Source organism: Strigops habroptila, chromosome 12, assembly GCF_004027225.2.
Source record: "Strigops habroptila isolate Jane chromosome 12, bStrHab1.2.pri, whole genome shotgun sequence".
Lineage (NCBI taxonomy): Eukaryota > Metazoa > Chordata > Aves > Psittaciformes > Psittacidae > Strigops > Strigops habroptila.
This window is the reverse complement of record NC_044288.2, coordinates 1,982,198-2,006,852: the sequence shown is the minus strand read 5'-3', so window position 1 is coordinate 2,006,852 and position 24,655 is coordinate 1,982,198. Positions and strand designations below refer to the sequence as shown.

Sequence of the window (24,655 nt, the reverse complement as noted above, 5' to 3'; positions counted from 1 at the left end):
TCTCTTCAGGACATCAGCTTTCACAGGTCACTAACACCGCAGTTGTGCCTATGGGACGGCGCTTGCCCCACCTGCTGCTCAGACGAGGTATTCTCCTGTTGTTTGGAGCAGGAGCGCTGTGAGTGCACCCCCAGGGACCTGGGAAGCAGAGCAAGCTCCTGTCTGGCCTTCAGCCACGGCTTTCCTCGAGGGTTTCTGCCAGCAGCTCTCCTCGAGGCTTGGTTGGTTTGATGGAGGTTTATGATGCTTACAGTTACAAACTGATAAATTATTTTCTTGGATCCCTTTTGAATCAAAAGGGGGAAGAGGAAATCCCTTATAAAGAGCCACAGACCATCTGGTCTTGGTGTAATAACAAAGATCAGTATCTTTAAAACACAAACACACAAGGTTTAAAGAGGTGGAAAGGGAGAATAGTATCAGGGAACATATGGAGAAAGAAATCTGTGAAATACAAATGAACACTGTGCTAGCAGGCGCTGCCTGGAAGGAGTTTGCTCTGCTGGTTGGGACTGAGCTGGCTGAGGAGAATCTTTCACCTTAAAAGAGTTTTTACGTGCCCAAACTCCTTTTGCTGGAATGGAAAGTGTGCAGGGAAGGTACAGGGCTTGAGCCGTGCTGACACAGAGGAGGAATTGCATTTATGGCTAAGCCCAGGAGGTAGATTTCACTTCACAGCAAATGAAATCCACCTACAGACTCTAAATTTCAGGGGGATGGGGTTTGGAGTAGGGGTAGGAATTGATAAAGCTGATTGCAGGGAGGCTTCTGGTGTGGGGAGTGGTGGGAGGAATTTAGCTGCTCACAGAGTGAGGTACTCCCTAGTGAAGGTCCAGGGGCCTCTCCAGTGATGAACCACACGGCTTTGGTTTGCAGGTGCTTTTGCTGAGATAATCACAGCTCCCAGTTTCTAGATGAGAGTGGAACTTGCTTGGAAATCTCCTTCTAAATCTGTAGTTTGGTCTCAGCTGTTGTGGAAGGATGTGGGATGGACTGTTCCTGAGCAGAAAGAAACCAAAATGCTTTAAGGTCTGTTATATGGTGGTTCAGTTTATCCAGGGTGTCACTGTCTCCTTTCCTCATGTGTAATGGCCATAAGGATTCTTCCCCCACAGCTCTGGGTTAGGGGGTTACCTGAGGCACTGAGATAATGGCCCTCTAAATATTTGACAGCATTAGTCTGCTCCTGGGACTTCTCATAGAGGAGCTCAAGCCTCTTCCTGGTGTGAAGTCCTTGTGAGTCATGGTGGTGGTTTGCACAACTTCTTGTCTTCCCTCAGTTGCAGGGGTGAAGGGTGCACCCACTTCAGCTGTGACTCAGAGATGAGGAGGGGGATGGCATGTAGGAAGGCTGGGATTTGTGGAAAGTTGTGATTTCTCCTAGTCACATCTTGCATCAGCTTATTGCACACACTGTGAACTGGTACGTGGCAGGGAGAGTTTGTCCTTTGTTAGCTGGCCGGGAGTGCTTCCCTCCTAAACAACGCAGCCCAAAGCCATGGATTTCTCAAGAACACTCTGAAATCTCTTCTAGAAGTATCTCTTCATTTTTCTTTTGACAAGAAGCTATTCCTTTGGGTAAGTAAAAGCTGAGAACTGCAGTTTATGAAGGATAGCTGAGAAGGAAGCAGAGTTACACAGAACCATGATTCCATTCATCACATGGAAAAACCTTTGAGTTTTGACCGGGCAAGGACACACACCCTGTTCTGCACTGAGAGCACCCTGAGACAGTGGATTTCAGCAAGGGCAGTACTCCAGGGAAGTTGACTTTCCCTGAGCTGTAGTACCTGTTCTGGGTGAGCAGATGAGAGAACACTCCAGTGAGGTTGGAGTTACTGGTTGTTTCATATTTTATGCCATAAATTCAAGGATTCTTGCATTCTGCTGAACCATCTCTTACCAAAGGTTCACTGTGTGAGGCCTTCAGAGCTGCTCTTTGAGTAGAGGTGCTTGTTCTGTGTGCACAGAGCTGTAAGACTGGAGTGCTTGAGTCATGAATAAAGGTTTGGTGCTGTGTGACCCGTGTAACTCTCAAGGCCTCTTGGGAGCAGCCTGTATGATCCAGGCAGGACACAGCCTTTCTGAATTCACAGTAAGTAGATGTGGGTTGTAATCCAGGTATCTCTCCCCAGTTGTTGGCATGAACAAGTCACTTTGCTGGCTTGAGACCTGTCTGGTCACTGGTTGCTCTTGCTGAGCAACTGCTGCAGAAATAAAGCTCTGTGTTGTGGATGTGCCAGCCCTCTGCCAGCTGGATGCTCCTTCTCCAAACCAACTGTTCTGAGAGAGGGTTTGCAGTTTGTGCTCCTTCAGATGGGTCTGCAGCTTAGAAATGCCATTTCCTGAGTTATGCTGTTGCTTGTGCATGAATGAAAAAGCAATAAGGTAGCAGAGTTGGTGCTTTTCAGAATGCAGGAGGAGCAAAGCAGCCTCTAACAGTGTGGAAAAGCTTTGTAACACTCTGAGGCCTGGAGATAACCAAGCTCCTTGAAATGTAATTTGGTTTTTAATCTTGTTCTTCTAAGACTGCTTAAAGTTTGTGGGGGTTTGTCTCGTTAGATCAGAATGTGCTTAGATGGAGCAAATGAGTGTTTAACGTGTATAGTGCTTGGTGAGAACAACTTGCTGCAGCTTTAGGCTGCTGTGTAGTTGAGCCTTCAGCCTTTCCACTGGGCCAGGGAGGAAGAGCTTTGCAGAGGAGGTGTTAAAGCACAGGGCAGTTCAAAGGACAAAGAAACTTTGCTGTTGTTACTTACCAAGGTGCTTGCTTACAATGTGGTTTCCCATCTAAAACCTCTCCTAACAAGAACATTAGGTACCAGCTGCAAGCCCCAAGGACAGGGGAAGGCTTTGTCAGAGAAGATGCTGTTCCAGCCTCTCATTATGCTTCTCTTGTGTGTGTTTTAACTGTTTTACTTACTTTTTGCAGAAATGACCCAAGGTCCAACAAGAAACGTACCCAAAGGTACAGCCTTGCGCAGTGGGTGAGCAAGAACTTGGCCAAACACCACTATTTCCAGAGCATTCCTGACCACTTCCAGTGTTGCCCTGTCACAGCCTTGTCATGTTTGATTTTGCTGCTGAGGGACTGTGCTGGTTCTTGTTGTACATTTAGAGTTGTTGTCAATGGTTCTGGCTTTGAATGGTTTGTATCTTGATAAGTTGTTTTTTGATCTGTTTCTAATAAGGCCAATGGAAGCTTCTATGTTTTAGAAACATTTGGAGCTGGGTTTGAAATGCAATTTAAATGTGATCTGGTTTGTGCAGGAATTTGGCATCAGTGGTGTTCTTTGAACTGAAAACAACCTCCTCACAGAGTAACAAATGTAGTTGGTGTTCAAGACTGCACAGTGCATGTGAGGATGTAAGATTTCAATGATGGCCACTGGAAAATGTGCTTCAGAGGGGGAAGACTTCTTTAAAGCTTGGTCCCAAACCTTGGCATTGAATCTCCTACAGTGATTTGGATTCCTTTGGATAACATGAAAGTGTTTTAAACTGTAAAACCAGCCTGTAGCTGCTGTCCCCCTCCATTTGACAGAGATGTGGTAGTTTATAGCTGTTGCTTTACGTGGTTTGGTTTTGTCTTATCTTGTTCTGTTGTTCTTTCTGGTCCTGAAGTTTGCTTTGTTGTGATTGGTTTTACTTGTTTCATTTGTAACTTGTCTTGTAAAAATATTGCAGGAGATTCTCCCTTTGGTTTATTCAGTACCTGCTGGATGGAGTTTCCTTTGGTTTATTCAGTACCTGCTGGATGGAGTTTCCTTTGGTTTATTCTGTACCTGCTGGATGGAGTGTCCTTTCCTGCTGTGTTATTGTGAAGTTTTCCTCTTGCACTTCCTGCTTCCTGGAACTGCCCAGGACACTGTGACCTTGTGTTGTTTTAAGCTACACAGTCCAACAGCAACTTCTGGTCTCCATGCTGCCTCCATCTCCTTTCCTAACAGAGCATAGGAACTCCAAATTCTTTGGAGGATTTATTAAACAGATACAGGTTTATCTGCTCTTCCTGTACAGGCCTTATAAACCTTTTAAGTGTTTATAGGTGGAATTCAGAGAGCAAACTAGGTTTATTCATAGAGGAAATTGTGCTGTATTTTTATCATAGTAATTTTTTGGTGATACTTTTGGCTAATGTGATTTTAAGGAAATAAAATGCAGGTCCAGTACTAATGGTTTTCAGTGTTGTGGTTCATATACTTTATTACTTTGCCCTTACAGAGCAGGACAGGAGGAAGTAGCTTTAAAAAACAGGTGAAGTTTGTCACTGTCCTGAATGTGCAGTGGCTGAGGCACAGAGAATCAAAGTAATTTGTCCAAAGGATAAGCAGTGAAGCTTGGAACAGAGCCTGGTATTGCCTGAGTGCACTAACTCCTCAGTAATGCTGTCTTCATTAACAGAGTAATCCATACACAGCAATTCCAGGAGGCAGGAATGTCTCTTTTCTAACGGGTTGTAAAGCTGTGGCTTGGTGCATGCCCAGTGCTGGGGCTTTGTTGTCAATAACTGATCTTCCCTAGTTAATATCATGTTTTGAATGCTGGTGTAGTGACTTCTACCACAGGAAACGTCGTTTGCAGAGAGCCTGGCAGTGAAAGAGGAGGTGACATCGGTTGAGAAGTGTGTGGGTTATGAGCACATAGTGGCTGTTGCCTTTTAAACCGGTGAACCCCACAGAATAAGTTAAAGAGGCCTCTCTGAAAAAGGAATCATTTCCTTGTTCTGAGGGCAGTCTCACGTGCTGCCCAGGTTGTGTCTGTAAAGTTCACCTCCTCCTAAGGTGCGGAATGAAGATGTTTGCTTCAGATCTCCTTGTTGCAGGCACTTTGAGAAGGTGAGAGGGACAGCAGGAGTCTGAGTGCAGAGCCTCTTCTCCCTCCCCGTGCAAAGCAGATGAGCTTGCCTGCTGCAGGGTTTATTGTCTGATATTAAACCACTAACAGACTGGCTCTTGGAAGGCCCAGAAGTAACTCAACACACTGCTGGGGCAGCAAAGCTCTGTCTCAACCAGTGATGGATGGGCGCTGCTGATCAGCAGTGATGGAACAGAGGAGGAGCAGAGCAGCAGGAAGGCCACAGGCAATCTGCTCCCTTTGCTGGGCATGCTGAGGTGTTGCCTTTAAGCATCTGGAGATTTCCATGCTGGCTGTCTTGATTTTGTGACATAGCTCTTTATGAGATTATTACTAAGTGATGCACAGCACTGGGAATGGTATTTTTATTAGCCTCCTCTTAAAGCATGCCTTCTGCTGCCAGTTCAGCCGTGCTGAGCAAATGCAATTACTCTGAACAGCAGCACCTTACTGGGACAGCAAGATGCTGGTGCCTGCGTGTGCTGTGGCCCAGACCAGCTCCCTTGTGCTGCAGGACCTTGGGCAGAAGCTGGTACCTCCTCCAGAATGTGCGTTCTGTCATCTTTGTGGATGTAAATCTCTCACATGAATGAACACTGCTGTGGAGCAGCTCTGCACTTTGCTTTAGGCTTTGGGCAGCCTCGTTGCTGAGATTTCATTCTTTGACATTGCAACTGTGATTTATGTATGCTGAATGGTGCAGATGAGATACTGCATGGGGAGGGGGAGACTGTCTGTTAAGCCTTTGTGGAAGGACATGCTGCACGTTTTCTGCCTGAGTGTAGCCAAGGGCTGTTTATGATCTTTGCTGTAGCAGAATCCAGCAATATCAGAGCTGTTTTGTGTAAGGCCTGTGTGAGCTCTGGGATGAAATGTCTTACAATTAAAAATATAAAAACATCCGTCACTATCACAGCCTAAAACAGCAGCTAGAAAACAATGAGACTAAAATTATATTACTGCCATCCTCTCAAAGCTAACCAACTCCTCCCTGTGTTTGTGCTGGGAGGGAATTCTGAGCAGGAGGAAGAAGCTATGTCCTGAAGTGTGAAATAGTGGAAGCTGATAATATTCCTTTGGTTTGAGAGGATGTCTAGTAATGTGTTGGCTGTATCCTCTGCAAAACAGGTCTGGATGGTATAAATAGGTTGTAGTTAGCAGTTGGTGGCACTGTGTGTGTGGGGTTTTGTCAGTTAAAAAGGACAACAATGTGCTGCAAAGTGTCAAATGGCATCGTGGGGCTATGTCCTTATTGCCACTCAGTGGCTCTGCATTGAGTGTGTTCAGATTGGAAGCAGAAAGCTGGCTTTTCTGCCTGCCAACTTTGACTCCATCTGGGATCTAATATTCAAGCTGTGTCTTTCCTGGCTCCGGTGCTAATAATAAAGAGTTGGAAGTTAGTTCAAATTGATGCTGATGCATGAGCTGACAGAATCCAGCTCACACTCCTCGAGACGTGTGAGCTAAAGCACCAAGGAGCAACATAATCATTTGAATCTATCAGGTCATCAGATGATTTAATAGACACCAGATTTATGGAGGCAACAGAAGATATTTCAGCATAATGAGCGTGCTGATGATCCAGCTTTTTAACAAATGCTAGAAAGCTGATTGAATTTGGTCAGCAAGGCTTCTGCTTCCACACTAGCCAGTAATAGCTCATAATGTGCCTTTAGGAAGCTTTCCTGCAAATGGAGGGAAATTACATTTGGTGCAACATATGGTACAATCTCCAACTCCTTGAGAAGTGGAGTCTGACTACTCAGTCAATGAATTGCCACGTTTTTATCAGCAGACTGGATGTGCAGCTGTGGTATATGCTTTTGAGTGATGTAACCTTTAATGTCTTTGGCAAATACTGGCATTAGCAGTCTGTTCCTCTCCATTTGCATCTCCTCCAGAAAGCCATTACCAGCTGAGATTATACTAACACTTTCTGGAGTTGTGTAGGTGTTTCCTCCTCTGATGCTATTGAGCTGTCGGGGAATAAAATGCCTCATGTTCTCATTTTCCATGGAGGAGATGGAGAACAGTGCAGGGGGAGGTGGTGGTGAAGGGGCTGGTGCTGTGTTGGGAAGGGGAAGGACATGCTGGGCAGGATTGTTTGCTCCACACCACCTCCTGCAGCTCCCTCTCACTAAACTCGTGGGGGAGGAATATATTGGCTCAATGGTACTTGTAGGCATAATATTGCAGTGCTTGGAAGGATGAAGGCAAGTGGTGCTTAGCTTTAAACATGCACTGCGTATGCTGGCAAAGGGCTCTGTTTGCAGCTTCGTGCTCCTTACTGTGCCCATGGTCCCTGCTCAGCTGATTCTTGGAAATCAATGGGATTAGTGCCCAGAGGTGGAATGGCATCGGAGGAGCCGGCTGGAAGGCTGCTCTCCTTTGCTTTTGAGATCAATGGGGAACCAGTTCTTGCTCTCCAGGATCCCTGTTGTGCAGCCCACTCCTGCTGCTGCTTTTTAGTACTTACTGAAACCTCCCTTTCCCAGCTCCTGCTTCCAACAAGCACTCAAAATCAGTCAGGCAAAGGCATGTGGGGAAATGCAGGTGGCCTTTAGGGTGCTGCCTTCTGTGGCCCAACATCACTTTGCTCAGCACTGACTTGTTTGCTTTTCCCTTGATCTCTTTATTGCCTGTGAAGCACCTCGGGAGTATCTTTTGGCAACCTTTGGCAAGAATGAGGTATCGCTGCCAAAGATGGGCTTAGGCTGGAGCTCACACAGGCCCAGGGTCTTAATGGTGTCTGACTCGTGGGTTATGGTGGAAGCTGATGCTGAAGCAGCAATTAAAGCTTTGATGTTTGTGACCCTCCAAAAAGTAGGATCTTAAGGAGCTTTCTTCTCCTATAACAGGAAACTTTCCTAAAGTGTGGACTTAGTGCATCAATTCAGAGTTGCTGAAAACACTTCCTTTAAGAGAATCACTGGAATTTGGTAGTTGGAGTCCCTTTCTGATGAGTTGAGTTGCTGCCAGCCTACATTTGTTTCTTCTCACTAATAGCATTATTACCTTTTAAAGCCTGCAGTTATGGAACATAATGATAACCTCTTACCTCCTGCCACACTGTGGTGTGAACACTCAACTCTGCACCAACATCTAAGTCTTCTCTACCAAACAAGGAGTAAGCATCTCCCTTATCATTTTGCACATGCTGTACCATCTGTCCTAAATCTCCCTTTAGAGGGGTCTGGATTCCAAATGGCATTTCTTTCTTCAGAGAGAACAGACATGTCTGAAGAATCCTGCAACATAAATAGCATTACAGCTGTACCTAGCCAGTTCCCCCCCTCCCCTTATCCTGCAAACAGAGTGAACTCTGAACTGGTCTGGTTTTCAACACCCAGACGTTGAGAAAACACTTAATGCTGTAGTCTCTGGGCAATACATTGAAATCCCCCTGTTCCAGTGTGTGTGCTCAAAGCAGGCGAAGATGAATGACTTAAATCAGTCGTTACAAGGACACGAGATGCCTTTAATCTTTTTATTGTACATTATAAAATGTTTATTGCTCTGTCTGTATCGGAGGTGGTGACCTCTCCCTCTTGGTGATGGAGGAGTATGTTCTGGCAAAGGATCCACTGAAGAGACCTTTGGGGTTGGCCTGCCTTTGGAAACTGGCACCACGAAGCCTTTACTTGTTCACCACCACATCTGCATGTGGACTTCCTAGTGCCTTTCTCTCAAACTGGCTCTTTTGGAAAGGCTGGTGACAGTAGAAGAGGAGAGATGGCTGAACTCTTCCTGCCAGCCTGTTTCTTTGCAGGGACTTTGAAGCCAGGCTCATCTGAGTGCAGGTTTGTAAGAGGTTTGATCCCTGCTCAGGCCACCCTGGTATCTGATGGAACAAGTAGATTCTTGCCTCATCCCCTAGTGCATATGGAGTGGTCTTGTGGAGTAATTAAATACAGATACCCCATGGCACACTACAAAGAATAAATCTTTTCCATGTGATGGACTTGCCTCTACCAGCTTCCAGAGCACCAGCAGTCCCGGGGATCCTGTCAGCTTACAAACATCAAGCACTTCATAAGAGAGAAGAGAACTCCAGCCTCCTTCCCCTTCCTTGTCCACCTTTTGCTGGAGGGCTGCCTCCAGCAGATCCCTGCATTACAGTGTCACAGGAGCAGTGCAGACAGGACGTGTAAGCAGAAGCAGACCTTCCCACAGGAACCCTACTAAAAGAAGCAATTTAAGAACTTAAGCCCTCAGAAAAAGGTCCCTTGGGCAAGAGCCTTTAGCAGTAAATAGCTGTTGCCAGTGGAGACCTTGCATAGCAACCGGTATCAGGAGGTTTGTCTTTTGTTTTTTTTGCTGACTGGCTACATTTTAATGGACCTTCTCTCACACTGGGGGTGGACTTGGGCCCAGCTGAAAATACCATGGAGAAAATGGTTGAAATTATCCTTCTGGTGGCTGGTGATGTCCCCTCATCTTGGTCTGTGCCTCAGTGCTCGACGTGCCCTGATGGTTTGAGATGAAGAGCACCAGTGTGAGATAGGAGGGACAGCAACAGTGGAAATGTGCTGCAGCCTAACTGGTGGAGAACACCAGGAAAGCCTCTGCAGTGGGGATGGAAACTGGGATATGCCTTTTTTTCTGGGTTTCTTTGAAAAACCCACTTGCAAGACGTGCTACACAACACACATCCACGGAACAAAGCAAGCCAAGAGCACACAGCAGCAGCAATCTGGTTGCTCATTGTGTCTGTGATGAGCTTTTCTCCTTTCTCACTTGGAGTGACAGTGACTGATGCCTGAGCTCACCTCAGTACTGTCAAGATGTAGTGACGGTGAGACAAAATAAAGATACAACAAACCCTTGTACACTTCCAAAGACAGGAAAACTCTTCGAGAAGATGGAGTGTGAGGGTGGAGAGAGACGTGCGTGAGTTGTCCAGCCCAGGTGATTCATGACTCCGGGTGGGATCACTGGCAGCAGTTGTCTCACTGATGCTTTTCCATCTTCATTTTGGGGTTTCAGGTTTTTGGTTGTTGGTTGGTTTTTTTGTTTTCCCCAGGATTTTTCTTTCTGGCCAGATGTTTTGCAGGACAGAGACGAGGAGGTGTATGCCAGCAAGTGACAATCACTAAGGTCTCTTTCCAAATTGCTCCAACAATATTTCACCTCCCTAGTCATCAAGGCTCAGAGGCAGGAAGTGAGAGTGAGGAATGGAGTCCATCTATCAGATGGCAGGCTGTCATGCTTCAATGATATTCACTGAGGGCTTGTTTTTTGGAAACTAGAAGAGGAGAAAAAGGGAGAAAGGATGAATAGGAATCACTAAAGAAGAGAAAAAAACCCATGTCAGAGATCAGGGCAGTGTGCTGGTCAGGTTTGGGGTTTGTAAAAGTTCTTGTGCCCATCCCCTCAGGAGGATGAAAATGCAATGTTGAGGTTTTAGGGTTGCATGTTCACTGTCTGCTTCTGAATGGGCATGAATGAGTGGGCTATTTCAATTAGTAAATGTGAAGTGGTGGGGTTAGAAACACAAGAAAGTTTAATTGAAGTATGTTGGTATAAATGATAGGCTCGAGCCTGCTCACATTATGGAGATGGCATTCCTTTAAGCAGCCATGCTCCTGCTGACCAGTTCTTCTCAGAGCTATTGCTCTTTACCCCATGGCACCTAAGGGCTGCTGCAGGGTTACAGAGCCAAGCAGCTCAGGCACTGCAGCATCGCTCCCTGCATGTTTCTTCCAGAGATTTCAGCAATACGGATTGAAATCTGGTTTTCCTGCTGGATGTGAGGACTAATCCAGGACTGGGAGTGAAGTGCTGTGTCCTGGTGTGTCTGGGAGGCTCAGGCCGCTAATGAAGCCATGGTACTGACATGCATGGGTGTGAAGGGGTGTCTCCTGTCTGCATCCCAGCTGGAGGGAGGCTGTTTGGATGCTTTTTGGTGTAATTTAGCCAAGAAGCTGATGCTCTACCCTGTGCCAGCAGCCTCTCACCTTGCTGCGCAGGAGCCCTCCGCTCTGGTGCTCGGGGGTGCTGTTCTCCGAGGTGTTCTTCACCTTCTCCTTGCTGTTATTTGGCTCGTTGTCTTTGATGATGTCGTACTGTCTGCAGAACAGGGCGATCACCCCTAACAGGAAGAAGCATTAGTGATCACACAAATGAGCTCAGCCCCTGGAGCCTGCAGAGATCAGAGAACCTTTCCTTGCCAGCCGGCTCTGTGCCTTCTGGTGGAGATCTCAGCAGCATTCACAACTGCTCCTAAGGATCATTTTCTAACACAGCTCATCAGCCCTCTGGCTGTTTCCTTCTTGAGGCCTAATTCTGTGCTAAACTAGTTAGAAGGACAGAAGATTAATTCTGTTCCAACTTCCCTGTCATTAAATGGGACGAGTGTTTCAAGCCCTACGTTTTGTTAGCAATCACCACTAACTGTGTGGTTAAATGGGATTTTTACTTTGCAAACACAGGAGCTCCTGGAATTTCTGGTTAGTGGGAATGTGTCCTCTGATCCTTCTCCCCTGGGGTGAAGAGAAGGATGCGGGGCTGGGGCTGAGGGGCAGGTACCATACCTGCCTCTGTGTGATGCAGCCAAGGCCCTTGGAGCAGCAGGACAACATCTGCAAATATGCAACAGTGACGGCAGCAAGAGCTGCCAGTGGAAATTTCCTCCCACACACACAGAGGCACATGAGGAGAGAAGCAGCCACGCCACGTTAGGAGACTGCAAATGTCTTTCTCAGCAGCTTTTATGTGACATTTTGACCAAATAATAACTTCTCTGCCTGCAGATTCCAAACGCGGCGCTTGCACAGACCCAGGCACATGCTGCTTCTCCCTTCCCGAAAAATGTTCCAGCTCCCCTAATAGCAAAACATCTGTAAAGCTTCCACCAGATCATCCCAAACTGCTTTAGAATGTGAAGCGTTGTTATGGCAGCTGCCCCCAGGTAAACACAGTGGTTCACGTTCTGTCTTGAGTGTGTGAACAAATGGCTGATCCTGGCAGAGCAGGTTAACATCTGCCACAGTCCCACCTTCTGTGGCTTCTGGTGGTAGAACCGAGGCACAGAGCAGCAAAGGGCTGTGAGAAATACCAGAAATCCAGCACAAGAGCCTTGTCTGAGGTCAGAGCCCCGGGCACAGGTTCATTCCAGTTTGCATTTGCTAAAACATCATCATACATTCAGGTTAAAACCTTCTGGGGTTTGTATATGTAAGAGCCCACTAGATGTAGAGAGATTTCCCCCACCCACCCCCTTTCCTTTTTAAATGTAAGTCATCTCTCTAGAAGGGAAATTGTGGTATTAGCAAATGCTTTGTTCTGGCATTGATCTGAGTTTTAGATGATGCTACAGTAGGAGATGAATCAGTTGTTCAGTCACTTCATGTGCTTATTCGGGATCGGTTTTACTGGCAGGGCATTTAAATCTGAATGTGCACAACTAAAACTTGCCATAAATGCTGAAAAGATCAGGCACTAGAGGTTCTAGAAACCTTTTAATTTAGTTTAGGCTTTCGTTTGGTTATCATCTTGAGCAATAATTGCTGCCCAGTCTCTGGAAGTGCAAATAACTTGTGGTAAACTTGGCACTTGCCAGGGCAAACCGAATGTTATACATGGATCTGATCGTGTCCCCTGGATTGGCTTGTAAGAGACCTTGCAGAAGGAAGGGTACAGGATACAGTTAAACCCTCCATCCCCCTCTTTTGGGGCACATCTCTGATCAATCACTGGTTTCCTCTTCACATCCCTCCCCAGAGTTATCTCATCTCAGCAGAATCTGGTATAAATGGGCTGTATCTGGTGAAGGAAGCTGGTGCAGCCCCTGTCCAGTGAGGCTTGTGACAGGCTCCAGCAGTGGATTGACAGACCACCACTGTTAGAGGGCACAACGTTATGCTACCATGGGAAATACAAGTTGCCAAAGCTGTCAGCCCCTCAGTGCTCTGGTGGCAGGTTCTTTTCTGCCCAAGGAAAATCCTGTGTGTGACGGTTCATACGCTCTCTGGGTGGAAAAGGGGCTCGGCTGGGACAAGAGGGTTCACCACTGAGTGGCACAGGCTGTCTTTTATGGATCAGAGATTTACCACGGGGCTCATTTCCCTTCCTGCCAGTCTCCTCGGGTCACAGGTGCCCATTTTCTCTGGAGCACTGTGTTCTGTGCCTCGCAGGGAGCAAATGCTGTTTCATTACTGCTGGAGGTGGCAGCAGGAGCAGCAGCTGACTGGCAGACAGGGGATGCTGGGGCTCGAAATAGAAACCAGACATGTGCAAACTTTATTTCCCATTAACTCATGCATGTAATTTCCAAACTGAACAAGCTGAAGGGCTGGCTACAGCCACTTCAGACGTGCTAAGCTGGTGGAGCAGGAGTCAGAGGCATTTTCCTCTCCCTGTTTGCTAGCTTGAAACATAGGAGTGAGACCTTCCTCTGTACAGTTGCTGTAAGTTCTATTGAAATGTGGTCCCAAACTTGGAAAACTCTTTGGGTTCTCTTTGGAAATCTAATTTATATATTCATACATATTACAGAAAGTCATAGTGAGGGATCTTCATGTCGAAGGATGCTCTGGTAGAGGCTGGGTTAAGGTTTGTACCTCACTACACCCGTCACATCCCCCAGCAGAGCAGCCCTAGGATGGTTTTACTGCTCCTTCCACAGCACTGGGTGCTCTCAGCTGCGGCTGATCTTGCTTATAAAATCACATCCTGCAGTATCCATCCTGTAGCAGAGCCTCTGCTTGGATTAAAGGATTAGTGGCCGCAAGGGGTAAGGAGGACTAGGTGGAATTTCAAAAGATTGCCAGGAGTTTAGCTCCAAAGCACCCTTTGGGATAGCAGCTTTCAGCTTATGCTGTTCCTTCCTCCTCCTGCCATCCCACACTCCCATAGGCTTCTCCTTCCTTTCGGTTAATGTGGTTTTGGTAACATCCCTCCTCTTCCTATTAAATCCTATTCTGTGTATTTTAGTAGTGGCTGCTGAGAGGATCTGGTTTATTGGTGTTCTGATGTTTGGGGCCATTTGCTCTTTCAATGCTTCCATTATTTTAATTGCTCCTGAAGTGGGTTCTAGTGTGTGTGTAACAGTGGGTGTTGAGAGTGAGACTCTTCCATTTCTCTTTTGCGTGAGGGTTGGAGGCATAGAAGAGCCAGATCATTACAGTGTATCACTGGAGGGCTGGAGGCATCCTGTTGGATGGCTGAGGGTGTTATCATCAGTGCATGATATGAGATTACAGGATTAGCCGTGGGGAATTAAGCAGTTGGTTCATCAGGTCCATTATCTACATGCCCTTGGACTACATCAGACCACTGATTCAGCCGCTCGTGGCACTGCCCAGCTTGTGGTGCTGAGGGATGCTCAGTAGAGCTGAGTATGCAGTGCTCTTGGTGGGAGGAAGGGTTTCTCTTCAGGTCTTACGTGATTACACATGCGAACCAAGGAAGCCAGTGTATTATTAGGAATATTCCCTAAGGATATTTCATGCATTTGACAGAAGGATTCAACTGACCTGCCCACATAAACAACACCACAACAATGATGAGAACTTCCCCCGCTCGCAGCTGCTGGTTTTTCTTTGCCATCTCCTTCATTGTCACCTCATCTGCACAAGGGGAAAGAGAGATCATGAAACCCAACCGCAGGGCTCAGGCTGCTCCAGTGCCCTGGACTCAACTCATCAGTGCATCAGAGTCTAGCAGGGACAGAGCCTTCACCCCTCAGTCGTGGCACAACACAAGCTTCCTTCCTTCCTTTCCTTCCTTCCTTTCCTTCCTTCCTTTCCTTCCTTCCTCTTGCAGAGCATCAGCTGCAAGTTCATCTCCTGCAGGAGATGGGGTGAGGAAGGAGCAGGGAGGCAGGATCAACAGGCAGTTACCACAGAGGAGCTGCTGTGGGGTAAGTCCTCATGTTATCTGGCCCCATGGCAGCTCTGCTCTGCCTCTGGTGTCTGTTGGTGCGGTCTGTGCCTGTCCTAAAGCCTCGCATGCTTCAGCAGCTCCCCTCCAGCTCAGCAGTGCGGAGCCTGGCGTGGTTTTCCAGTGGGATTCAGAAATGAGCAGAGCCTTTTAGCAGGGCGTAATGCAGCTCCTCAGCTTCAAAGCACTAAGATTAGAGCTCAGCCTCGGGGACGGGGATCAGCGCTCCTCTCAGTGCTTTCGGATGAGCAGCAATTCGGTATTTACAGGCACCAAATCATTTTAGCAGCAAGAGTCGAGAATTCACAACATCCCGGGAAGCACCAAGAGCCCTGCAACAGGCTGGGTCCTCAGGGGGCAGGCACTCACCCTTCCTGTCCCAGCCCCCTGCACTTACTCCCCAGCCCTTTCTGTAGTAATGATTCTTGCTGCCAGAAAACCTGCAACAATCTGCTTTGGCTTAAGAAGAACAAGTGAAGGAGTTGCCACAGAGGAGGTGCCTGATTTCCCCCATGGAGGTATTCCAAACCCAACTGGAAATGATCCTGGACAACCTGATTGTTGCTTGAGCGAGAGTTTGGACTAGGTGACCTCAGGAGGTCCCTTCCAACCTCAACTTGCTGTGATTTGGCAGGAATATTTGAAATGTAAGACAACTGGGAGTCTCTGGGTGATTTTTCGCCTGCTGTCCTGCAATCCCAGCATGGGAGGCTCAGTGAGCACCCTGTGAGCACAGTGGTGCTGTGCCCAGTGCCATCCAGGGGTCTAGTTCCACAGGAGTTCACAGGCTGCTCAGGGATTTCTCCTGGCATTCTCCACTTGCAAGGATGCTGGGACACAGCTCCCACTCTGGAAACCTTCTCCTCCTCTCTTTACCTGTTAAACCTCATGTGAAATGGGAGAAATGAACAGCCAGCTTTGGCAGCATCTCCCTGTCAGCCTTGTCTGCTGGGGACACTCAGGGTATCCCACATGTCCATGTGGGGCCCCGGTGTGTGTCGAACCTGGGTATTCCCACTGCACAGGGTACCACTTCCCTCTCTGCAGAGCCCTGCTCTGCCTGGGCATCCCAGGGGCCACATAGGAACTCACCCACACTTGCCTTTATTTTTAGAGGCTAGTTTCTCAGCTTCCCTGGGGGTCTTGAAGAGGACTGGCTCACTGGCAGGGCTCTGGCCTTGGATGCTGATGGCCTGGACATGCACAATGTACTCGGTGTCCTCCTCTAGGTCCCAGAGGGCACAGGAGCGGGTGGTGGTGTTCACCTCCTGGATGAAGCGCAGCATCCGCACGTCCTTCTTCTGGAAGCCGAGAGAGGAGAGCAGAGAGTGGTGGAGAGGCCTCCCCTGTGCACTGCTGCTGTAAGACCACTGCTTCCTGCCCTGTCCACCAGGGACGTGGAGACCATCGGACCCGTTCCTCTCTGCAGCTACCAACACATGAAGCGCTGCTGCAAAGAGGACAGGGAGTCACGTCCCCTCCCAGACCACGAGGGACAGGACGAGAAGGAATGGGCTTAAACTGCAGCAAGAGAACTTGGAAACTGAGGGTACCTGGGGTGAAGATGGATGTGACCGAAACTGGGTAACTGGAGGCACCATACCTGCTGGGAAATCGCAAATCCAATGACAACTTCATCTTCCAGAACATCCCAAGTCACAACGGCTGAGTTGGCTTTCAGGTGTCTGACTGTGACATTTACTGGAGCTGATGGGCTGTCTGCAAGGAGGGAGAGCAGAGCCTTTACACAGGCAAAGTCACAGCAGCAGGAGATGGAGCAAGGGCAGGGAAGGGAGTAGGAAAGGACCTGGCTCAGGGTCCTTCCTGTAGCTGGATATGGGACCTGGAAATGCAGGTATGCAAGTCTTAACTACCAGTGAGGTTCTAGGAGCTCTCTGCTGAGAATATGAGTTGCATTAGACACGTGTGAAAGAACTGGCCCTTTGAAAGAGTTTTGACAGCAGAGCAGAGCACGGAGCAGCTCATTCATCTCACCCCAGCCACATACCACGTTCTCTCTGCTGTTTCCTATTACAGCCTGACAGTGACAGCCGGGAGGAAATGCAGAGTGTGCCTTGCAAGTCTGGGAAGGGAATGCTTTGATGAGCACTCCGGAGGGTTGAGATTCAGCAGTAGTAAATAGAAGTGTTTCTTTTGCTTTTCTCTGTTTGACAGGAGAGTTTTGATACACAGTTTGTGCTTGATCCGCTGTCTCTCAGGTGGTCTGAGAACATCCAGCAACGACCCTCTCACAGCGAGCAGGACAGAACACGCTGCTGCAGCACCGGTGGGCCATTGTCATGGGGAAAGGCAGGCCATGGAAGCAATAGCCTGAGGCTCCTGTTTATTCCTCACTCCAGAGCATGCCCTAGTTTCCAGCTGCAAGCTGGACCTGTGTAGCTGCCAGCTCCTTCCCAAGGGAGCTGCCAGTGTAAAGCCTTTCCTGGCATCTCTGGGGGAAGGTTTTACCTCATGGGCTTGGCACAGTCCTTCCAGTGCTCAGTGCAACAGGTTGGACTCCTGTTCCCTCTCCTCTGCTCCAATTTAATTCACATTCTCCACCTTGTGCCCTGAACCCAAAGGCACAGCAATATTGCTGAGACCCCGACTACCCTCAGGAGGTTGAGCAGGGTGAGGAGGAGTCATTTCTTCTGACTTCCATCAAATATTACCTTCATTGCTTTGTAACCATTGCACAGCGCTGCCCTGCTGGGGCTGCAGGGTGCACGTGTGCATGTCTCCAGTAACACTTGTTGGATTTATGGTCGGTCCCAGCCGCCTGAATGTGGCTGAAAATATTCTGGCTGTAGCGTCAGTGTCTCCTAACAAGTGACTTCACTCTTCGTGAATGTTCCCCTGGGAACAGCGAGAATAATGGGAGCACAGAATTCCCCAGCAAGGTCAGTGCTGCTCCACACTCAGCAGAGCGATGACCTTATTCCTTTCTCTCATCCCCAACCAACACCCAGACCCTTTGGAGCTCCTCTTTCTCACAGATGGGAGACACACACCCAGCAGTGACACCTTTTGGATGTCCAGACCCAGACTGATCCTAGTGAATCCTTCAGTGAGCAAAAAAGATCACTGAAAGTGATGGCATGGCAAAGATCACATGAATTCGGGACTGGAGGAGGAGCAGCAAGCAGTTGTGGCCTCCAGGATTTAATAGGGGAGGTGTCCTTCCTCTCTGGGGATGATCAAGTCGATATTGAGCCAGAGAATTCTCATCTCTCAGGGGCTGGCCTTCATGAAATGAGGCTCTTGGAAAATGGGAGCATTTTCCATCCTCACCCTCCTGCAGCAGCAGGGCCAAGAACAAGCTGAGCAGGGGAGATGGATCATGCTCCTCAGCCTGAGCACTAGTCCTGTCTAGACTCAGCTCCCTGCTGTGGCATAAGGAAGAGACGTGGCTCTGCGGCTCCTCACCTTCCCCCTGTGTCCAATGCCAACAAGAGGAGGGTCTAATTTTAGGAAGGGGCAGTCAGCAGATGGGAATGTGACAGGGAAGGTCCGTGAGTCATGCCTGATGAATTCGCTGGAACATAGGGAGGACATGACGGAGAGATGGGAGACAAAACAGTCTCCAGCCCAGCCCTTCGCCCTTTGCTGAGTACAGCTGTACATTAAATCCCAGCATGGATGGCTTTCCTGGGTATTTTTAGGAGCTACTTTTCTTTAGGAGCTATCACTGATGATTTGCCCAGCTTAGGTCGAGGAGGCCTTTATAAAGAGGTGAATTAACCCCACAGCAGCAGAGAGCGGAGCATCAGGGAAGAGGCTCGAGGCTGGGAAAAGGGAACATACATCGCGCTGCACTTGGTGCCCGAGTCCCCTCGGAAACCTGTGACCTTGAGGGAGGCACAGCAGGAAAAGTGCCTTGAGTTTCCTGATGATGTAAAACATGGGGGAGTTGGGAAGACCTCACAGAGCTGGAGGAGAGCAAACAACCTCTCTGGGAGCTGGGGAGAGGGTGGAGGGCTGTGGGGCAGGAGGGGGGCACTCGGCAAAGCTGGACTCAGAGTGTAGGCAGGGTAGAAACCAGCTGGTGAGAGGGGGTCAAGAGTATGGTGTAGAAACACCCTTTTAGTAACCCCTGAGAGAGAGATGGGGTGGTTGAAGTCAGCAGATCATACAGTGAGATCTAGGGCAGCAGATCCGAGCCTGCCTTTCCTTTCAGTGCTGCAGATTAGGAGCAGCTACACTGAAATCAGTGGCGTCAAACCAGTGTAAAAGCAGTATGAGAGGAGAATTAAGCACGGCTTGACAGGAGTACAAAGCCAGGGAAATCAGTTTCCTGCTCCCAGGGATGAGTGAATAATTTGGAACTAAAATTTTAAGCCATGAAGATGCTTTTCCCCCCACTCCCAGGTGATGCACGATGAGATCATGGTTTTCTAAAATCTAACCACTCTTCCAAGAGATTCCACACTGCTTTTGGCTCCTTGGGCCAGTGGCAGCTCTTCCTTAGTGCCAGCCTGGCTGAGGGCGGGTGGAGAAGATGTAATTCCTGTTTCCCAGCCGGCTGTAGGGGGTCAGCATCTCGCAGGGCCTGGAGGTACCAAATCCAAGTGTTTGATTCTTTCTGGACTCATCTGTGACTCCTGGAAACTTTGCTTTTGTGCCTGCAGCAGCCAGGGAAGCTGCTGGTGACCTGGGAGCAGGCATGGAGGGTGGGATGGTCCCAGGGGCTGTTCCTGCCCCATTGCAGGCAAGATAGCAGGGAACATGCCTTGCATCGAGCCTTCCTCATGCTTTACTCCAGGGATGCTGAGGATGGCACATCCCCTGTGTGGTCTGTAAGGGACTCATATGGTGTAAGATCTCTGGTTTAGCATCAGCTTCATCCCAGCTGCGGTGGCTGCTGAAGCACATCGCACATTGCAAACAGCAGAGGATCTGCTTGGCCAATTTGGATTAGGGCTGCATGCTCGGATGAAAAGCTGCTCTTGTTCTCCTATCAGCACAAATTGCAGCCCCACTTTAAGGGGAAGCCCTGGTTAATGAAGATGAAATCGTGATTTTTAAACATGAATGGCTGCTTCCAAAGTGATCATGCTTAAACCGTGGCTTGTTTCCTTCCCACAGGGACCCTTCATGGGCTGAGCCGCAGTCCTGCATCCCCCTTGGGCCCTTCTGGCAAGAGCAGGTCAGAGCTGCCTCTGCACAGCAAGGAGGAATGAGCGATGAAGATTACCCGTAATCCCCTCTTAATGCTGAGAACTCCTTCCAGCCTCTCATTAAACACTTTGCTCATTATTAATGGGGTTTTATTTAAGAGAGAGGCAAAAAAATACTGCTCACACTTTGCAGCTTTGGGCTGGTTCCTCCCTGGCTTTTCATTATCGACACAGCGGCTGCTGGCATGAGGAGGAGGAAACCACCCGCCTGCCCCTTCTGTTGACTTCACCATCAGAGCTGTGGGGAGGGAGAAGGAGAGGGGTGAAGGTTTGTATCCAGCCCTCTGGGGCTGCTGATTGAGGGTGGTGGGGTGAGTACAGGGGGTGTCGTGCCTGGCACCTGTAGGATCAGGGCACAAAGACATCCCTGCGAGATGTGTCCTCTGCCACGGTCTTTCTTCCTGTTCTTTTGAAGCTGCTCTTCATTTGCAGCTTCAGCCTTGAGCTCCCACAGTGGGGCAGGGGTTGAGTCTCAGCCATGCAAACTGCCAGGAGATCCTTGCTTAGAGCTAAAGGAAGGACCTCTGGAACTATCACACCCTTGGAGACCACCTCTGCCAGCCAAGCCCTGTGGCCAGGCTACAGGTTCTGAATTAGGGTGTATTCCTGGATTTATCTCCCCAGCCAAGGCCCCCAAAACTGTTCCTTCTGAATTCAACTCTCCTGGAAACTCCAGCCACTTGGAAGTGCAGTTTCCTTCATGGCTAAGGCTACCTGTAGTCACAGTGTTTTCCAATTCAATTCACTCCTCTCCCACAAGCAGCTCCTTTCCTGCTGGGAAAGGCTCTGCTGCTTCCAAGCCCTCAGACATGGTCCAGTGAGCAGAGGGCCTGCCAGGCTCTGACATGCTCATTCAGTGCTATCAACCTGCAAGCTGCCTGCCTTTTCCTGTGGGAAAGCAGGGAATGTCAACCTTAAATCCCTGTAGCTCTTTATCCCTGCACCACAGCCTTCCGTGCGGATGCGGGAGATGGAAGGACACGACCTGCCAGGGGAAGAAGCATCTCATGAGGTCCTCTATGATGTTCTCTTGGAAGCACTGGGTGAGTGTGGGTACAAAAAGATCTGGTTTTGCTGCCTTTTGGAACCTTTCTTTGCTCTCCCAGCACGGCTCCCTTCAACAGATGGAATTCCTTGTTGTCTTTATGGGGTATGGAGGAAGGGCTGCAGCTTGCCTGAGTGTGTTAATGGATGGAGCCTGCCAGGGAGTGGGAAGAAGCGGAGCCCACCACTGCACCCCACGACCATGGGGCTGTTTGTTAAGCTCTGACTGTTTCAAACTACTGAAAGACCAACTGGTGGTTCTTCAGGCTGGGAAAGAGGCAGTTGTTCCCTGCTGACCACCCACTCCCTGTGCAAACAGGATATTAATAAACCAGCTCCCTCCTTACCCCCCCAGAGCCCCAGTGCCGAATCCCCATGGAGCAGGTGCCTAAATGTGCATTGGGAAATGCTGTCAAGGAGGATGGAGCTTGTTCAGGGAGCACAGAGATGCTCTGTGTGTCCAGCCTGGCCATTGGGAAGTGTGTCCTGCTTCCTTCAGGGCAGAAGTAAAGAGTATTTCTGCTTTGGAGAGCATTCCATACTGCCAAACCTCGGACTCTCGGAGTGCCGAAGCCGGGCAGGTCCCGCCAACACCATGACTTGGGTTTTAACGTTGCCAACCCCAAGCAGAGTCATTGCCAGGGCATGATTTAGCCAGGACCTGGATCCCAGGAGGACTCGGTACCAGAGTCTTCTCAGGCTCTTCTACAGCTATGTCATATTAGAGAAATAAGAGGGAACTCTCTCAGAGGCAGAGGCTGAGCAAGCCCTGGAGTTCCCGATTCCCAGAACCTGCTGCCTGCTTCCGGCCCAGCTCTGCTCTTCCACATCCAATGATCCCATTTTTATTGCACACATACAGCTTTGCACGCTCCACTGCTCAATGCATGGATTAATGTGTGTGAGCACGTCCCTTGCTGGGAGGGATCTGTGTATTCCACATGTGTATTCCCAACAGAAGACCTCTCCACATTTGGAAGAGGAATGGCACAACCTTGGCTGCTTTGCACAGCAGCATCCCTGCTGAGGGGCTGACACCGGGGTGAGGAACCTCCACATTCCAGTTAAATCTCTCCTGAGCTGAATGCAGGAATCAATAAAGTGCTTAAGCTGCCCGTCAGCTGGCCAGGAATGTCTATGACCAGGAGTGTCTATGGCCAGGAATGTCTGTGGCCAGGAATGTCTATGGCCAGGAATGTCTATGACCAGGAATGTCTGTGGCTGCTGTGAGACGGGAAGGGGCCGGTGTGGCTCCGTTTCCCATCTCCAAATAGCTGCTTTCTCAGGCCTATTGCTTGTTCCTGGTTTCCATTCTGCCAGAGCAGAGGAAGCTCTGTTCCCCTGGCTCAGAGGAGGGGACAAGCACACCCAGTAGGACACGGGTAAGGAAACAGCACCCACAGTCCTCTCCTGGGTGCCATCAGCCTTCACCTTGCACAAGGGGCATTATTGTGAACCCACTTGCACGGGGTGCAAGGGGAGGGATGGCCGAGCCTCCATCCCCACCTGACCCTGATGGGAACCATTTCCTCTCCAGGGACATTCCCAATGACTCGTGGCTTGCACACCTCCGTGGCCACATCCTCAGGTAGAGCTGGGGACACAGAGCCGGTGGCGATGCTGCCACTACCTCTGCGTGACCTTGGGAAAATCATTCCATATCCTCTTTTCCCTCTCTTTTCCCAGGGACAGCACACGCTCGCTGCCTCGCCAGGGAGCAGGGAGGACACCTCACAGCCCTCGCTGAAGGAGGCCATGGGAAGAGGAGGCTGAGGGCGCATGGCACAGCACCAAGGTCACACAGCTTCAGAGCCCAGCACCGAGTCACTGCCTCCCCTCCGCACGCCGGAGGCACGAGCCAGGGCATCAATTAGTGTTTCCAGACACCTCACGGCACACGGCGCTGCTGCAACAGGAGCAGGAGGCGTTATGGGCAGGCACACAACTCCATGTTTACTCTCAGTTGCTGGCTGAGGTGATCCAAGGATACGGAAGAGCAGGGAAGTGGCCTAGTTTACAGCAAACCGGGAGGGCTGTGACAATCGCAGCCGCCTCCATTGTGCCGCCGCGTTTTCCTCATCGCTCAACGTTCCTTTGGGGAATGTTTCATTGATCAACGCGGGGCTGTTGGTTGTGAAACGGCAACTTCAGGTGCCCACGGCTGGCCAAGGGCCTGTGTGACAGCGCTAAAGGCATTCAGCGGCTGCTGCAGCCCTGCACGGGCAGGATGAGGGCAAATGTAACTCCAGCAACTCCCGGGCGCAGGAATTTCCACTCCCTGGAGCGCTGCATCCCTGAGAGTCCCCCCCATGCTCCTGGAATGCCAGATATCCCGGCAATCAGCGTTTTGTAAATCAAAGCAGCTGTTCCACCAGCATCTCGCAGGCAGGGAGGGAGGGAGGCAGCCCTTGGGCAGGCTCCACCGTGCCGGGGAGGGTGTCTGCTTGGTTCCACCAGCACCCAGGCGTTGGGTGCTTGGGTGAAGGCTCAGCCAGGATGACACAGGGGAGAAGAGCGGACCTGGGCTTGTGTTGAGCTCTCCAAAATCACAGACAGCTCATGGGCAGCTGTGCTTCCTGAAAGATCCCCACTTCAGAGGATCTGCTCAGCTCGAAGGGGCCTGGTTTGAGGTGCCCGGGCTCTGCTGTGCCCTGGGAGAGGCAGCTCCCCTGGGGCACCCTCGGGAGCTCCCAGTGCTCCCAGCAGTGCCTGGCCGGGCCCTGGGCAGCCTGGGCTGTGCAGGGCTTGGGCAGGGGATCGCCAAGGCCAAGGTGCCATGGCGAGGGCAGAGCAGGTCTGGGGTTGCCTCCTTGGCTCTAGTTCACCCTGTGCCATGGGCCGGTGCCGTGGCTCAGGGCCAGGCCAGCATTTGCCTCCCCGGTGCTGGTGCTGGGCAAGGGGCTCTGTTTGCTCTCCCAAATCCTGTTTTGACGCCACATCCCTACGAGCCGCCTTCCCAGGGATGGGTGTCTGGAACAAGGTGGGGCGAGAGCTCGGTGCTTCCCAGTGCCCCGGAGCTGCGTGGCCGAAATCCCCCATGACTTCTGCACCCCGTTACCGGCGAGGTCCCGCTGGAATGCCCCAGGCTCGGTCCCCTCGGTTCAGCCCGCGCCTCCCCTGCTGCTCCCTACGGGACCCCCCCGCCCCGGGCAGCCCCCCCGGGGCCCGGCGGCCCTTACCTGCCTCCACCGGGCGCAGACCGGCGTAGCTGAAGCAGAGCAGGAGCGCGGCGCCGGTGCAGCCCAGGAAGGGCTCCATCCCCCGCGGCCGCCGCTCCGCTCCGGGCCGGGCTTGGGCCCCGCCGGCGGCGCGTCCTGCGGGCGCCGTTCAGCACCGCGGAGAGCGCCGGGGCCCGGTGCCGCCGGTGCCGCCGGTACCGCCGGGGCCGCCCGGTGCGGTTGGGCTCGGCACGGCCGGGAGCGCCCGGCACGGCTCGGTTCGGCTCGGAACGGTTCGGTTCGGTTCGGCACGGATGGGCTCAACCAGGAGGCGGGGGCGGGCGCGGCCCCGCCGAGCCCCGGCTCCGCCCGCTGCAGCGCCGGGCAGCCCCGCTCCGGTCCCTCCCCCGGCCCCGGGGGCGGCGGGACGGGGGCGGCTCGGGCCCCCCGCACAGCCCGGCCCCGTTCCCTGCCTCAGTTTCTCCCGTCCCGCCCCTCCCGCATCGCGGCCAGCCCCGGTCCAGCCCTCCCGGGGGC

At 50.6% G+C, this 24,655-nt stretch overlaps 2 protein-coding genes across 8 annotated transcripts in view; one reads left to right on the top strand and one right to left on the bottom strand.

Moving 5' to 3' along the window:
- S100PBP (S100P binding protein) overlaps positions 1–19,995 on the top strand; it is a 27,107-nt gene extending 7,112 nt beyond the window's left edge. For 4 of the 6 annotated variants that reach the window (XM_030505050.1, XM_030505052.1, XM_030505055.1 and 1 more), the window contains one exon: positions 2,933–4,172. In XM_030505050.1, coding sequence (XP_030360910.1) covers positions 2,933–3,161 — 229 coding nt within the window. In that variant the 3' untranslated portion in view covers positions 3,162–4,172. Of the gene's footprint in view, positions 1–2,932; positions 4,173–19,824 lie in introns of those variants that run through there. The other 2 variants (XM_030505056.1, XM_030505053.1) reach the window with 2 other exon arrangements.
- On the bottom strand, positions 8,315–24,655 carry FNDC5 (fibronectin type III domain containing 5). Of its 2 annotated transcripts, none has more exons than XM_030505060.1 (6): positions 24,140–24,655; positions 16,343–16,458; positions 15,842–16,040; positions 14,334–14,426; positions 10,815–10,948; positions 8,315–10,102 (listed from the first exon to the last, which is right to left on the bottom strand). In XM_030505060.1, exons 1-6 carry the CDS (start codon positions 24,216–24,218, stop codon positions 10,061–10,063), a joined length of 663 nt encoding a protein of 220 aa, XP_030360920.1. In that variant the 5' UTR covers positions 24,219–24,655; the 3' UTR covers positions 8,315–10,060. The 2 variants fall into 2 exon arrangements, with proteins under 2 accessions (XP_030360920.1, XP_030360921.1); XM_030505061.1 differs by having other exon boundaries at positions 15,842–16,189; positions 24,140–24,515.